At 39.9% G+C, this 14,694-nt stretch overlaps 1 protein-coding gene across 1 annotated transcript; it reads right to left on the reverse strand.

Moving 5' to 3' along the window:
• Nucleotides 1–184: 184 nt before the first annotated feature.
• On the reverse strand, nt 185–10,131 carry gls2a (glutaminase 2a (liver, mitochondrial)). The gene is made up of 18 exons (XM_020610737.1): nt 9,940–10,131; nt 8,535–8,622; nt 7,602–7,723; nt 5,850–5,979; nt 5,698–5,777; nt 5,398–5,561; nt 4,962–5,020; nt 3,397–3,429; nt 3,253–3,311; nt 3,109–3,175; nt 2,930–2,980; nt 1,886–2,062; nt 1,657–1,788; nt 1,475–1,567; nt 1,294–1,355; nt 870–946; nt 622–685; nt 185–508 (listed from the first exon to the last, which is right to left on the reverse strand). The coding sequence occupies exons 2-18, from the start codon at nt 8,601–8,603 to the stop codon at nt 352–354; spliced, it is 1,596 nt and encodes a 531-aa protein (XP_020466393.1). The 5' UTR covers nt 8,604–8,622; nt 9,940–10,131; the 3' UTR covers nt 185–351.
• Nucleotides 10,132–14,694: the final 4,563 nt, after the last annotated feature.

The raw sequence follows: 14,694 nt of genomic DNA on the forward strand, positions 1-14,694 counted from the left end.
ATTAGATATTTACATCTTGGTGGCATTTTCTACCAGATGCTAAGCAGTGAAACAGTTAATGTTGCTAAATCATGGCCTAAATTCATATCATTTTTCTCCACATAAGCAACACATTGCCTTTTTATATAATGCTTTTTTGATTCCTTATACTGGTGACCAAACCATAAGTCTACAGAGATGCATTGAAGGGAATTTAATCCTGCGCTCTGTAGCTTTTAAAGCTATAAAAATTATCCCCATGTTATTGTTATACAACATTAATTAAGATAAAAACATTCATCACTTCTTTCATTCAGCCTTTCAGTCCTCAGGTACATAATGAAATTACAAACCCTTACAACTCCTCGTGGTTTAAACAATGCTCTTCAAGTTATCCATTGTGGTCTTCTGCTCCTCTGTGTCACATGCCGAGTTGCTGTCGTGGTATACACTCTGGTACTCTTGCAGGACTGAAACAATAGCACCATGGCCAAACTGCATGGCGTCATCTAGGGGTGTGTTCCCCCATCTGATAGTGTAAAATGACAGTGGCTTGTTACAGTTAGTAATAAGGAGATGGACACATTTTCTACCATGTTTAATCCAATACCAGATAAACGAGTTTATGTTTAAAATCCATACCTGTCTTTCATGTGTGGATTCACTTTACATACTTGAGTCAGGAAGATTACAGTTTCTACATGACCTGAAAGAAAACAAGTGATGAATTCATCATCAAAGCAAGAACAGGCAAGTCATCCTTCTCCAGGTGATCAAACTTCCAGACCAGCCCAAAACATAGCAATGCAAATGTCATACTTCATTTGCTCTTAGGTGAATATCAGAGCTGAGGTTACTGCAGAATGGATTAACTTATAATGAGGTTTCACCTTCAGCAGCAGCAACGTGGAGCGCTGTGCGAGAGTCGTAGTCTGTCTGGTCCATGTTCACAGCTGAAAGGGCAAACCTGGAGGGATCAACAAAGGAGCAGAGGAGAGGAAGGGGAGTATACATGGAAAGGTTAATTCAAGTGAGGTAAACTGTCAGAAACTGGGGAGTACCTCCTGCAAAAACACGAATAAACACCTTGTTAATATGAAAGCAGATATGTTTTGAAAAGTAATGACTGAGCTCCTAAAGGAATAGTTCAAGGAAATATACTTGTTCATATTCTTGCCAGGAGTTAGATGAGGAGATCACTACCATGTGATTAATGTAAGCAAATACGCCAATTTCCCAAAATGTCAAACTGTTCCTTTTAGATTGCATCATTATCAAATGTTGTCCCTTGTTCTGGTTTCTGTTGTTACCGACCTCCTCAGAGCAGACACGTCACCACTGTAGGCTGCAAACATCAGGCTGACCACTGACTTGTTCTAAAGGATCAAAAGGAAAACTTACTGTATGACAGTGATCAGTTTTAAAAATCATTTCGCATAAAAATGTTTCTGCATTATCACCCCCCAGCTGTGTTTCATCTGAGCATCTAACTCACTGGATCATCATCCGACCTTCTTCTTGGGTCGTGTTTCTTAGTGAAGTGCCTCAGGTTGTCATAATTGTGGAAGTTAAAGTAAGACACCAACTCCTAGGTAATCAGACGATGAGTAAGATGGAATATTTGAAGCAAATAGAAGATAAAGGCAAAGTGACACAACTATGATGGTGACTGCATACCTGACAGAAGTGAATACCACGTACGCTGTTCCCAAGCCGATCTAACGGTGGGGACCAACATATCATACCCATGACGTTGGGGACCACCAGCAGTACAGCACCTGAAACACCAGATTTAGCAGGCAAGCCCACCTAAACGGGGAGCAAAAGAAATGTCAGCGGTCGGGCTTCAACACTTCATGACTGGCTAACACACTTTACACAGACTGTTGACTTCTGGGTTACTCACATGGAAAGCAAACTGTCCGGAGAAGTCGTACATGCCACAGGAATGCATGAGACTCAGGGTGTTGCGCACTGCTTCATCGCTCAGCACAAGCTCACCTGTGATCGGACAAATACCTCCATTGGCCAATGTGGCAGCCATGACACTTGCTGACTCACAGGTCACCTCAATGGAGCACAACTGAAAAAAACAAAACAGACTTTTGACCTAAAGAAATTCTGAAGCAATAGTTTGACATCTGGGAAATAAACAAAATTGTTTGCTTCATTGCTGAGGGTTAGATAATTAAATGGATACCACTCTTGTATTTATACAGTAAATATGAAGCCACAGCTGCAGCTGAATATCTTAGGTACTTCGGCTTCCTCCCACAGTCCAAAGACATGCAGCTTAGGTTGATTGGAGACTCTAAATTCCCCCAGGTGTGAGTGTGTATCTAGCCATGGGGGTTTCGTCAGTGACTTCTGTGCCGGTCCCAAGCCCGGATAAATAGAGAGGGTTGTGTCAGGAAGGGCATCCGGTGTAAAAACGTGCCAAATTTAGTCGTGCGAATTGGATTTGCTGTGCCAACCCCTAACGGGAACAGCCGAAAGTAGAGTAGAGTAGCATAAAGCACAAACATTACAAAAGCATACATTTAGCATAAACATTTCCAGTGAACATTAAAACTTCATCAGAGCAGTGACTGGCCCAGAGTGCAGCCAGATGATGTGCACATTTGACAGAAAACGTAAGAAGTTATATTTCAATCTGTCCAAAATCCAGCATGTAAAATGAAGCAGCTGTGGTTTTATGGCTATGATTCATGGCTGGGTGCAACGACTTCCTGTTGTCACCGTGCGGTTGCCAAACAACCAGAGCAAGCATAGGCCGAGCTAAACTACCTGGCTACTGACTGTAGATTCAGATTTATTTTTGTAACAACCAGTCTATCAGGCTTTTCAGTTAACTTTTGATATGCATAAATAAATGTGTTTTGCAGATGTCAATATATTACTTAAAAGTTGCACAAACCAAATAACACACTGTGGAAGACAAACAACTCACCTGAAAGTAGAAGTCAAGGGCCCCAATCATATCTGCATTGCCAGGAAAGCACTGCAAGGGCAACAGCCTACAATCAGAGTCGGTGTACACTGAGGCTATTCGGTTCTTCTGAAAACCTGAGCACTGAATAAGTACTTGAAGTGCTTGTAATTTAACACAAACCACCAAAAAGAGCTCACCTTTTTCTCTTTGAGGTAATAACCAATTGCAAAATTTCTATCGCCAGTCTCCCTCTCTGACTGAAAACTGCAAGAATCAGACACATATGAGAAAGCTACATTCCGTGTGTCAGAGAACAAGTCATTTCCAAGTGCAGTACTCACGTTGCATTGCTGAACCCCACATACTCTGCACCAGCCATGCGTTTCAAGAACTCCATCACCTACAATAACATTGTATTAACATTAGGAGACCAGACCAACAAGGGGAATCAAAAATAAGTTTGAAAATGAAAAGCATTTACTTACATAGTCAAACCTCTCTGCCTTATTTGAATGAGGCTGTCAACAGAGGGGGGACAAGTCATTTTCTGTTGCCAGTGTAAGTATGCAAAGAGCCAGTCATTCCCTACATATGGTAGTGTTTGAAAACCTTGACACTAAAGCATAGTTGTGCATCCAGTCTGAGATTAGATTAGATTAGATTCAACTTGATTGTCATTACACGTGTAAAGGTACAAGGCAACGAAATACAGTTTAGCATCCAACCAGAAGTGCAATAACAGTAGTGCACACTCTCTACAGTTTGTCCAGTCAGTACTAATTTACCGATAGATATGTACAATTGATATTTACAGTAAGATATGTAAGGTTATGTACAATATACAACAGACTTTATGGATTTGAGGTGGGCCTTCTGGGTATGACTGGCCTATGAGTTCACATGGAAATGTGCTCCCTGTGATCTGGGATCTGCTGTGCTTAAATTTCACATACTGCTTATGTATCATCACCAAGGTGTGAAGGCCAAGCAGGAGTCATATTCACAATGAATTGAATTACTCTACCTATAAAGAGTAATGGTTATATTAAATATCACTGTGAGTTGAATATATATTACACAAATCAATAAAAGACACAATATTCATGTGGCTTTTATCGACTTTGCAGTTCATCTTCTTCTGTGCATAAAATATGAAGCTCTTAAAGTGTATAAAGTCCTGGGCATAATATAAGATGTAAATATAGCATACACATTGCTTTCATACACGATTGCCCCTCTCTGCACACATGCACGAGCAACATGACTAACACACCTTCTGTTCTCAGGGCTGTAATTGGCTAGAAGTACACACACCCCCCTGCTGTCAGCTCCACGCAGAGGGTCCCTCCCTCACTGACCCACATATGATAAGAGGACCCAAGTATCTCTGTAGTCAGCTGTGAAACTTCAGGAAAACTTAGCAGAGACCCATATATGGCCAAAACCCATGTCCCACATTTTCCACTAAGGCCAAAGCTCACAGATAAGTTTGACAGCTGGTCAGTCAGACGCTTATGACCATAGTCCAGCTGCTGTGGGCATCGAGTGACCTGCCAATAGATGAGCAATTAAATACGAGATAGCTGTTGCTGATGTCATACTCCAGGAGGGAGTTTGCTTATTTATTTTTAAAGAGATTTGAGAAAAATTGTTTTTTTTTCTGCCATTTTTGATTGTGACTAATACAACCTAATCGACAGATTCAGTCTGACTTGAACCCAGTCTAACGGTGAACTCAAAACCATAATATATGTTATTTTCAAAACCAAAGAAATACAGCATTTTTAGAAATGTGAAAGCACCACAGACCCTGCTTCCTTCTGGACCAGAGCAAATTTCACAATAGCGATTTGCTAGCACTGCTTACACTCAGACAGCAAATAATGGCAGTGCGTCATGAAAGGCTGCTTTCTGAGATGCTACTCTTTGTCTTGCCCTGATACCCTCATTGATGACAAATAACTGTGTATGTGTTTTGTGTGCATATTCAAAATTAAGAAAACATCTACTATCATATCTCCATCAGTGCAGACAACCTTTAAGCTTTTACCTTAATTAAAGAGCTGATAACAATAGCTCCGGCATTCACCATCGGGTTGTGTGGTTTATCTGTAGAAGACACAAGAGCATGTTTGTCACTGATTTGCCCCTAACCACAAGAGCAATAAACTGTTGAGATTAGAAGGCATATTTCATGGGGGGTGGCATCAGTTATTAAACTGAACACATACAGTTCAGTCCCATATGAGGTAATGGCACACAGTCTGTCTAAAAGTCCATCTGGAAAATATTTTCTTGTGACATGATGGCTTATTTTTGCACTTCATCACAACATTGCCCACATGTTTTCTCAATAACAAAATGAGGGGAGGTGTTTTTATGGTAGTTTTGCTATTTACAAAGTTAGTATTTATCTTAGGTACTTAGCGTTTCAGCCTTCTCTTGTGTAGAGATGATAAATGGTGCTGATAACACTAATTACCTACCTTTCTCATTTAGTGACAGTTTGTTGAACTTGAATCCACTGGGTTCTTTGCCCACAAAGCGGTGAACGTGCTCACTGCTGAGCTCGTGCACAGCGATGGCATACTCCAGGGGTTTCACACATGACTGCAGACAGAAGGGAACCTTGGTGGCACCTATAGAGTGCCTGTATCACATGAGATTAAATGGAGACCCAAAACAAAATCAAAACAAACAAATAAGGAGGTTTGTTAAATGAGGTGGTACACATGATGGAGGATTTCAGAATGGAAACGTGCATTAAAGTAAAGATGTTATGGTACCTCTGTCCATCGATTGTGCACAGAGATACACCCCAGAGATCAGGGCTGGACTTAGCCAGCTGAGGAATGTAATCAGCTACCTGCAAAAACATGGAGATTTGAGTGGACTACAATGGATAAGAGAACACAGAATCGGTATGTGTGTCACTTACTATTCCTCCCTTCTGCTGCTGTGCACTGTAATACAGCTTATTAATCTGCTGGGCAAACTCTTCAAAGTCGGGAATGATAAACTTTTTTCTGAAAGCCTTGGTGAGCAGCATGATGTTGTTTCCTACACAACTACAAAAGGACACATGATTGAACTGATGTCATGATAACACACATAAAACAGTCCAATTAGTGTTGGATTTATGATTTATAAGAAACTGCAGGAGCCAGAAAACCTTTGTAAATTATGATTCCTCTGGTTCAGAGCTGCACTGGGGGCAGAGGATTAGCTTTTTTGAGACTCTTATAAACAATGGTTTAATCCAAATTAATAGATAAAATAAAAAGAAAAGCATATTTTCTCATTTTCCTCATCTTATCTGGTCTGATGTGGGCACAATGTGGCCTGTTCAGGAGTAAGTTAACCAAACAGCCACAGTTCAAGCACTAGCTCTAATTCACATGTGAATGCCAAAGACTAAATCTGATTATAATCTACTGATATAAATAGTACAGACTGATTTTATTCAGGAATTCAACAACCATAGCATTCAGAGAGTTGTACAGTTAGCAGACTTGCTAACAGAGATAGTTGCACGCTAATCTGACCTAAATAAACTAACAGCTATGTTAACTAGATAACACTGAGTTATAATTTTATGGCTCAAGAGCAATTTTCAGTTAGCAAGAACACCAGGTTTTATAATATGAGCCTCTGGTCTTACTGCTCCATCTTCTCATTTTTGCTTCTTTGACTCAACCCCTACTGATAAAGGCTCTGCCTGAGAAATATTTATATAAATGAAACACTAATCAATTTCTATTCTGAGCACAAGGATAGTAAACACCCAGCTAATAGGGTAAACAAACACACCTGCTTATACAGCAGTTATTGCTGTAAGTGGTCAGCAGTAGTGTATGCTTTCAAGGAAAGATATGCACATTCTCTTGCAGCTGGCCTGACCTAAAATAGCTGACCTGCAGCCTCAGTGATCCAAGGCGATCCTAGCGTGACAATTTAGGACACCCGGGGTGAAAGTGGAGAGAGCCTGCATAATTTATATGGGTCACTTCCAAAATTGATGATAGCTGACTCTATTTCCAGTAGCATATTTATAGTGAGCTCCTGAGTGTTTGTCAGGAATGGATAACTTCAGCCATGAGCAAACATACAAAGTCAGAGAGTTTAGCTTGATGAAGATAATCAGACTGTGTGACCCTCTACTATTTAAGGCCAGAAGATGACCCTGAGTGACCTTTTGGTATTTAGGGTATTGGACAGCAGTCTACATGGAGCATACTACCGTCTGGACCACAACCAGGATGATGCCCTTTCATTAACAACCCCAGAGCCCCATGTGTCTTCCTGCACCTTCCCTTGGCATGTGTCAGAATTTGGTTAGTAGCAGCTGTTAGCCATAAAACACACTCTCTGTCAGTCACTTATTGGACTCAAATAGTGCTGACCACAGATATAGCCTAAATTACGTAACCACAAAACCCTAATCTAACCTTGTGTGTAACCTTCTGCACCCATTCTATTTCTTGTGACTGTCTTTGGAAACATCCTCAGATGAATCTGCAGTTTTCACTAAACTAAAACTAAACTAAAAAACAAAAAATGATTTGAACATTTAAAATTAACACCACATACTGTAAAACTGGTTATGCAGCAGCAATATAAACCCAGAATTTATTTAAGAAAAGTGTTCTTAAAGTTAAAAGCTGAATACTTTCCACTAAACCTTTCTCACCTTCTAAAGAGCTTCTTGTCCATCATGACCGGCCCGATCGAGTCACGTGTGTATTGTCGCATTTGACTGACACAGTCATGTAGCCGAGGGTCAGACATCAACAAACCTGTTTTTTTCAACACCTGGAGAGAAGAGAAATGAGGTCAGTTTTAGTAGATTAATACAATAGGTAGGAAGGGAGGGAGTCATAAGTCACAGGGACTTAGTCAAAAACAGAGTCATGCACAGCAGTGTTTATGTAATGTCAGTTAGCAGGATATCATATTCCCAAAGCTCATGGGGCGTCAACCTACTAGACTGAAGAGGAAATACAGGCCTCAACCAGATCACTGGGGTCCCTCCCACAATCACTGCATGAACCATGTTCATCTATTTTGAGGACACCATGTGCACACCCTCCTGACCATAGGGGCTCCAAAGGTTTTTTGAGTCATCTGATTTGCACATGGCTGCAGGCTTCTTATTAATAAACAAACCTGGCCAAAATTTGCTGGTTGTATCTTCACAAATATGACAATTTGCTGGTTTTCCTACTCTTCTATGATGGTAAACTGAATATCTTTGGGTTCTGGACTGTTGATCAGACAAAGAACCAATTCACATGAGTAAATGTGGCATTTGAGAAGCTATGATGAACCTTTTTCAAAAAATTATGATGTCTATCAGTTAATTAAGGAAATAATCAGCAGATTATTATAGTATGCCAGGGTACTATGTACGAGATACCGTGATCACACTTACTATAATTATTTATGTTTCACTAGAAACAGTAAAGGCCTTTTAAACTTGACACTGCATCCATCTGGAGACATTCTGGATCCCTTTTGTGAGCTGCTGTGTCAATGGCGTGTTTAAGAAAAATAATGTAAGTTGTATGTTCACACACAAAGTGTGTGGTGTGACAGAGGAAGTGTGAATGTGCTGTTGACTCACAGAGATAAAGTGGGAGATGGAGATCATCTCTTTGCCCTCAGTGATGGTGTAGAAAAGTAGGTCCTCCATGTTGGAGCTTAACCTGCCTCTGCCAAAACAAACAACATACACACATTATGAGCTTCTAACACGGTCAGGGTCCAATGTGTCAGTTCAAAACCTTGAGCAGTGGATCGATGCTTATATCAGTACTATAGCCAGTACAAAAAATGGTCCAGCTATTATATAAAATGTGTGAATGAGGGAAGCTATGATCTCTATGTCATGACTACATGTACACAAAATACAATCATACAAATAAAGAATTTCTATACAATACATTTTCTGGACATTAACCATTTTACTGCTTGTGTCTACCACTTTAAATATACAAACACATATTCTGAGATATTATTATTCTTGTTAATTTTAATGTTAATAAAATGATTATTTTTCAACAAGAGTTGAAAAATGTTTAAAATACAAGTGTAAAATAGTAGAATGGAATGCCAAATGCAATCTACAGGTAGATGTGTGTGCTTGTAACTGCTCCATGCTATAAAATGTAAGCCTGTGACTAATGTACTTTATTATTTTGGGTGGAATATGTTTGTCTACTTTCTTACCAAAAGTAAATTAGAAGTTTTATGCTGCTCTGTTATTTGTGTGTTTGTTAACCAACTAAATCAGAAAATCTACAGCTGATGTCAGTGTTACATGAAGAGTTTGATATTGTAGTTTGCTCCTCTTAAACATGATCAACAGTTGCAGAAGCAACAATGATGCACGGGGCTGGCCACTTTAAAACCATAACTCATAACTCAGTTTTTCCAAATATACTGTATCTCCTGTGACCATCACACATAACCAGATATAAACCTACTTAGGTCAGAAAGGGGTCACACCTTATCAGTGCAGAAACTCTTCTGAGGTTAATTACTTTTTAAAGTTTTCTTCAGTATCAAAGTAATCCAGTGCCAGCTGTCACGACATCCAATGGTAAATAGCAAACAGGGACCGCTAACAGCGAATTCAGTGTTCTTAAATCTTTAATTTATGTAAACTAATAAAAACAAACTTCACTAAGAGTTTACGTCAGTAGTATCTTTTTATTGTAATCTACACACATAGTGAGGCCTATGCTATAATAGCTAAGATACTCTCCTGGCTGCATTTTCAAATGATAATTTTAGTGAAAATTGTGTGAAAAATATCTCCCACAAAATGTGAAACCTTTATTTTAAATTAATAACAGTGCTGGTCTCTGCAGATGCTGTAGGCTAGGTATTTTACGGCACATCAACCAGACAACTAGATGCATCCAACAGCAGTTGTGATGTGGGAATATTGTTTGAAAATTATACACTACAATAATGAATAATATTGTGATAATAATCCGAATAATGATAATAATACTGTGACCTACGTGGACGTGGAGTATCCTTGGTCCACATCATCATCCCTGTGGAGGTGAAAGGCTCTGTGGGTGTGGGGGGATGCTGCGGCCCAGCAGGGCAGGGGAACAGGCTGCTGTGTCCTGGACGAAATAACGTCAGCTCCAACTCTGCCAGAGACCAATGCATTTTTAAACAGCTGCAAGTTTCCCAGGTTAGTCGGCTTCAGGCTTCTCAGGCAATGCATTGTAGTAAGTGATGCCCAATAATTAATGATTCAAACAAGCTTTTCTCCTCTAGTAGTTGATTTAGAGCGACTTTTGAGACCACTCCTCCTTGATCCTCAGAGCTTTAATAGCAGCTGCTATCTCACTGGGTCAAGTACAGGCAGTTGTTTGGGGGTGGAGCTGTGGAACAGACAGCATGTTGGTTCAGAAGGTGGGGTCACAACCAGTCACTACTGGAGCCAAACAGGTCTCACCCAGTGGTTCCACCCTGTTAGAATAGTGTTTACCCCAGGACAAGCTTGGGGGTCAGAAGATCACTGGTTGGAATAAGGTTAGGTTCAGGTTAAAAGTATGGGGAAACATGTCAACTGATGACAGACCTTGACACAACACTGGCTTTTCATTTAGCCAACCACATATGGTCTACTGCAGCTATTTGTTTAAAGGGAGAAAAATCATTTTCATACTGAAATAATATTACTACATGGAGTTTAGTCTCCAAGGCCTTTTCTTTCAAAAACATTTCTGTATGAGTGTAAACTTCCAATATATTGCATTGAAAAAAACAGTACTGCAGTGACGATATAGACGATATTGATATTTAGTTTAAACTTGAAGGAAACAAATTTTATCCTTCAGATTTGCATCATTTAACATAAACTGGCCTTGAACCAGTGAATGTATGCCTATAAACAAACAGGTTTGTTGACTGTTAGCAGAAATTCAGCAGTTCCTAGAATTATATTGGTGTTACTGTTAATTTTGTCTACTTCCTTATATTTCCTTAATTATATGTGTGTATATATATATAATTATGTAATGTTTCTGTCTTCTGCAACACTGAAGTAGATTACTTTTGCAAAACCTTTGTTGTAGCAGAATAAATACTACTACCTCTCCCAAGAATAACAATGCTATTTTTATGATAATGTTAATAATGATGACAGTAGTAATAGTAATAATAATTTTTACTATTAGTTTTGAGGAACAATATACAGTATATTTCATGATCCACATGTATGTGCTCCAGTGTGACGTTCACTTGGTGAGTCACAGCAGGAATTATCTGTCATTAGTTACATTTAATCTGTTATTAGTGATTTATTACAAACATGGAGTGGTAGCAATGATCAAACCCAGTCTGGTAAATAAGAGAACTAGGTGAGAAGTCAGGGTGTCACCAGAGGATTCTTTCTACTGTTCACAGATGGCGACACCTCATGGTGGGTGTCCTCACTCACATGCTCAAACCTTACTGCCTTCGCCTCTAGGTGGCGCACTCACTCCAATGACTTTGTCCTCGGGTCAGTCTCTGCTCTGCAGCTCTGTTGTTTTGTTGTGTCTGAGATCTTTCATCTCCAGAGGATGTGTCCTGCTGCTTCAAACACACTTTTTCCCTTGTAGTATTTGTGTGTTTTTTTTTTTAGTTTGAAGTCTGGCTTCCTGTCTTTAGCTGCTGTCTCATGGCTGAACACCATGACTTTTACTCCTGAGTAAAACTAATGACTGACTGTGATGGAGCATTTGGAAAATAGTAGGGAATCAAGTGAAATTTTGAGTCTTTTGTCTAACTTTTTGATTTTTTCCCTCCTGCTTCTTTCAAGGAATAACACACAGTCAAGGATCCTGATTATAACCCACAAGCACACATGCTAAACATTCCAGTTCTGCCTTTCTCATGCCTAAAGCCTGTGTAGTATCACTTCCCAAGCAGACACTAGGAGGTGACATGATGATATCTCTATTACCAAATAAATAAGGCCTCACTACATTCTGGTAGTGTCCTTTGCATGTCTCAAGAGGACTGCATGCTAACCTGTGGCCTCTCTGCACTACCTGTGCCGGTTATAGCTTCTGTGTTTTCAGGAGAAAAAGTTTTTCATTCCTGGGCCAATGAATACTACCTTTGTCCCTTCTTCCTCCATCTTGTGTGAGAAAGCCCCCCCTCACTGCACTCACCAAGCCTGCACAAACTTAACCTCCACCCTACACAGGAAAAGAAACATAGCGGGTCTGGTGCTTTGATTCAGACTCAGTAACCTGTAGGTCTGGATAGAGCCCTGGCTTAGAGGCCACTATGGACAGCCAGTGTTAGAAATGTGTGTAGGAGCTGCTAAAATGTGTTTGGCACAGTAAAAATCCTACATTGGGACCAAAAAACAAACACAAAATATGGACTGGTCAACAAAGCTAAAAAGACCTAAAAAGAATTGGCCAAAGATGTAGGCTGTCATTCTTTATTCAAACTTAATTAGGTAGAAAATGTGTCGTAATGAACATGGTCAGAGATCTTTATTAGTTTTAAAGCAAGTTAAAGCACCAAAACTCATTACTTGCTCTCATTATCAACCCATCCTGTCCACATTACACCAATCACACCCCCATTTTTAGGACTGATGCATGCTAATCGCCCTAAAGCCCCTCAGGGGTTTGAAACATATTCAGCCAGTGTTACCACACACCAGTCATGTTTGACTGGGCTGCTGAATGGACAGAAAGTGCCCCATTTAATCAGTTTCCAGTTTCATTTCAGACTAAAGCTTGGTCCACTGTCAAACATAAAACCTCCTACATGGTATTAATTAGTAGGTATTAAATTAGTGCAGGCATGAAATAAGAACAGTACACACTAGGAAGCTCCTTACATTGTTAGAAACAGTTTTTAGAGATTGAATGCATCGTTTACTTCATTTAACAAATCATGGGCCATTACCATAGTGTCACCCTTCTCTAAACTGACTCTCACCCATTCTATCCATCTGTCCATCTATCTTTCCTGCTACATTTACATCAATTAGTATACATTATTATGAATTCTATTATGTCTTCAAATATTTCAAAACAAAAAAGTAAACATCACTGTGTGTGTACTGTAAGTTGAAGTTTTTGGTGGCTGTATTCATTCTTTGACCTATCCTCAAGTGTGATGGGGACACAACCCACAGTCCTTGATCTGTGCCAAAATGAATGCTTGAATGAATACCACCTGATACGAGGCATCATCAGTCTGATTTAGCCACATCAAGCGGTTGTCTTCCAATTTTTTGTTAGCATAAAATTACCTTTTTGTGTTTCTCTGGTGAGTGTTTAGTGTCTGATCTCTAGTGGAGTAAAAGGAGCACAAACAGAGAATTAGCACACTTCATTTTTGTTATATTTATCTGTAATTCATTGCTTAAAACTACAGTGATTGGATAGGATCTATACAACTGCATCGCAGCACATTCACTGTCTAACTGTTGCCTAAACCAACAAAATGTGATCTATAGGTTGACATGGTTACATAAGATTTTAGGAGTACTTGAGACATGACTTCTTCACTTGCTGTTCATCAGAGTTGTTTTGCATCTTGGTCTGGAGCTTAGTGTTAACTTCTATATGGAATCAAAGGTTGCCGCAATAGGTTTGAAGATTAGAAGATGTTTGGGGAGTACATCAAGGGCTCCTGTCAGCCATTCTATGCACCACCTGCAGAGCATAGTTTCTCTGTGTGTACATCTTATGTTGATCTGTCTATGCTGTTGACTTCATTAAGTGAACTACCCGAGTCCTGGTCCTTCACTTAGAATGAGACAAACAGGTTTCCTTTCACTATTACTGTCGGTCCAGCACTTAGAGTGACAATGAAATATACTGTTCACTGTATTAAATGATACCCATAAGATGAGTCCTGCCTCTGAAACTCTTGACTGAATTCCTGGCTCCAATTTTTTCCACTTACTACTGGGCAGGGGTCAAACAGGGCTACAGCCTTGCTTTGCCAGCTCAAACACACTTTTACTTTATTGCTATTAGTTTGGTAAAGTGTTAAATGCTAGTTTATTACTGTAACAGTAAGTCATACAATACATATACCTGTATGCTACACACTCAGTGATCCCTGTGTTAGACAGACCTGTAAATGTTCATTTACACGCGACCCATCTCAACATCCAGTAGTTGTCATGTTAACATGAATTAGCATCGTCCTCTGGCACGGCCCCCATGCCAAACAAAAAGCATTCAGGTCCAACAGACGGATAAAAAGAGCAAAGTTGTTACTGCATTTTTTTATCCAGCGACTGTTTGTACTCAGATGTGTAATTAACATCACAGCCTGATGGGGGCGCTAGTGTTGCTATTTAGTCCTTTGGTATTAAAAATAAAATCCCAGTACTGAATAATTTTTGTATTTTTTCTTATAAAATTTTTTGTAAAGCCACTCTGTTTCCTTTTGTCAGGACAACAGTGATTTTTTTTACAAAGCCCTTTGAGCCTGTTCAATTCACAGACGTCTCATCCGTCCTTTTATTAATTCCATTTTGGTTAATTATAGCCTGAACATCTACACTGGTCACTTTTCCATGTGGGACAGGCTATATTGTGTAACTCTCTGTCAGCTCTCAGGCCTTGTCTGTCCTCTCCTCTCCCCCAGCTGGGCGCTGCTGACTACTCCTCTGCTACCAGTTGGTGTGTACACAGAGGGCCACAGCCACCCCTCTGCTGTGCCAGGACCTATACACCCTCTAGGCCCCTGGAGCCTCTATGCACCTGTATCAACCCCCCATCACCACCTTCCTG

Source organism: Monopterus albus, unplaced genomic scaffold, assembly GCF_001952655.1.
Source record: "Monopterus albus unplaced genomic scaffold, M_albus_1.0 scaffold106.1, whole genome shotgun sequence".
NCBI classification, from domain to species: Eukaryota; Metazoa; Chordata; class Actinopteri; order Synbranchiformes; family Synbranchidae; genus Monopterus; species Monopterus albus.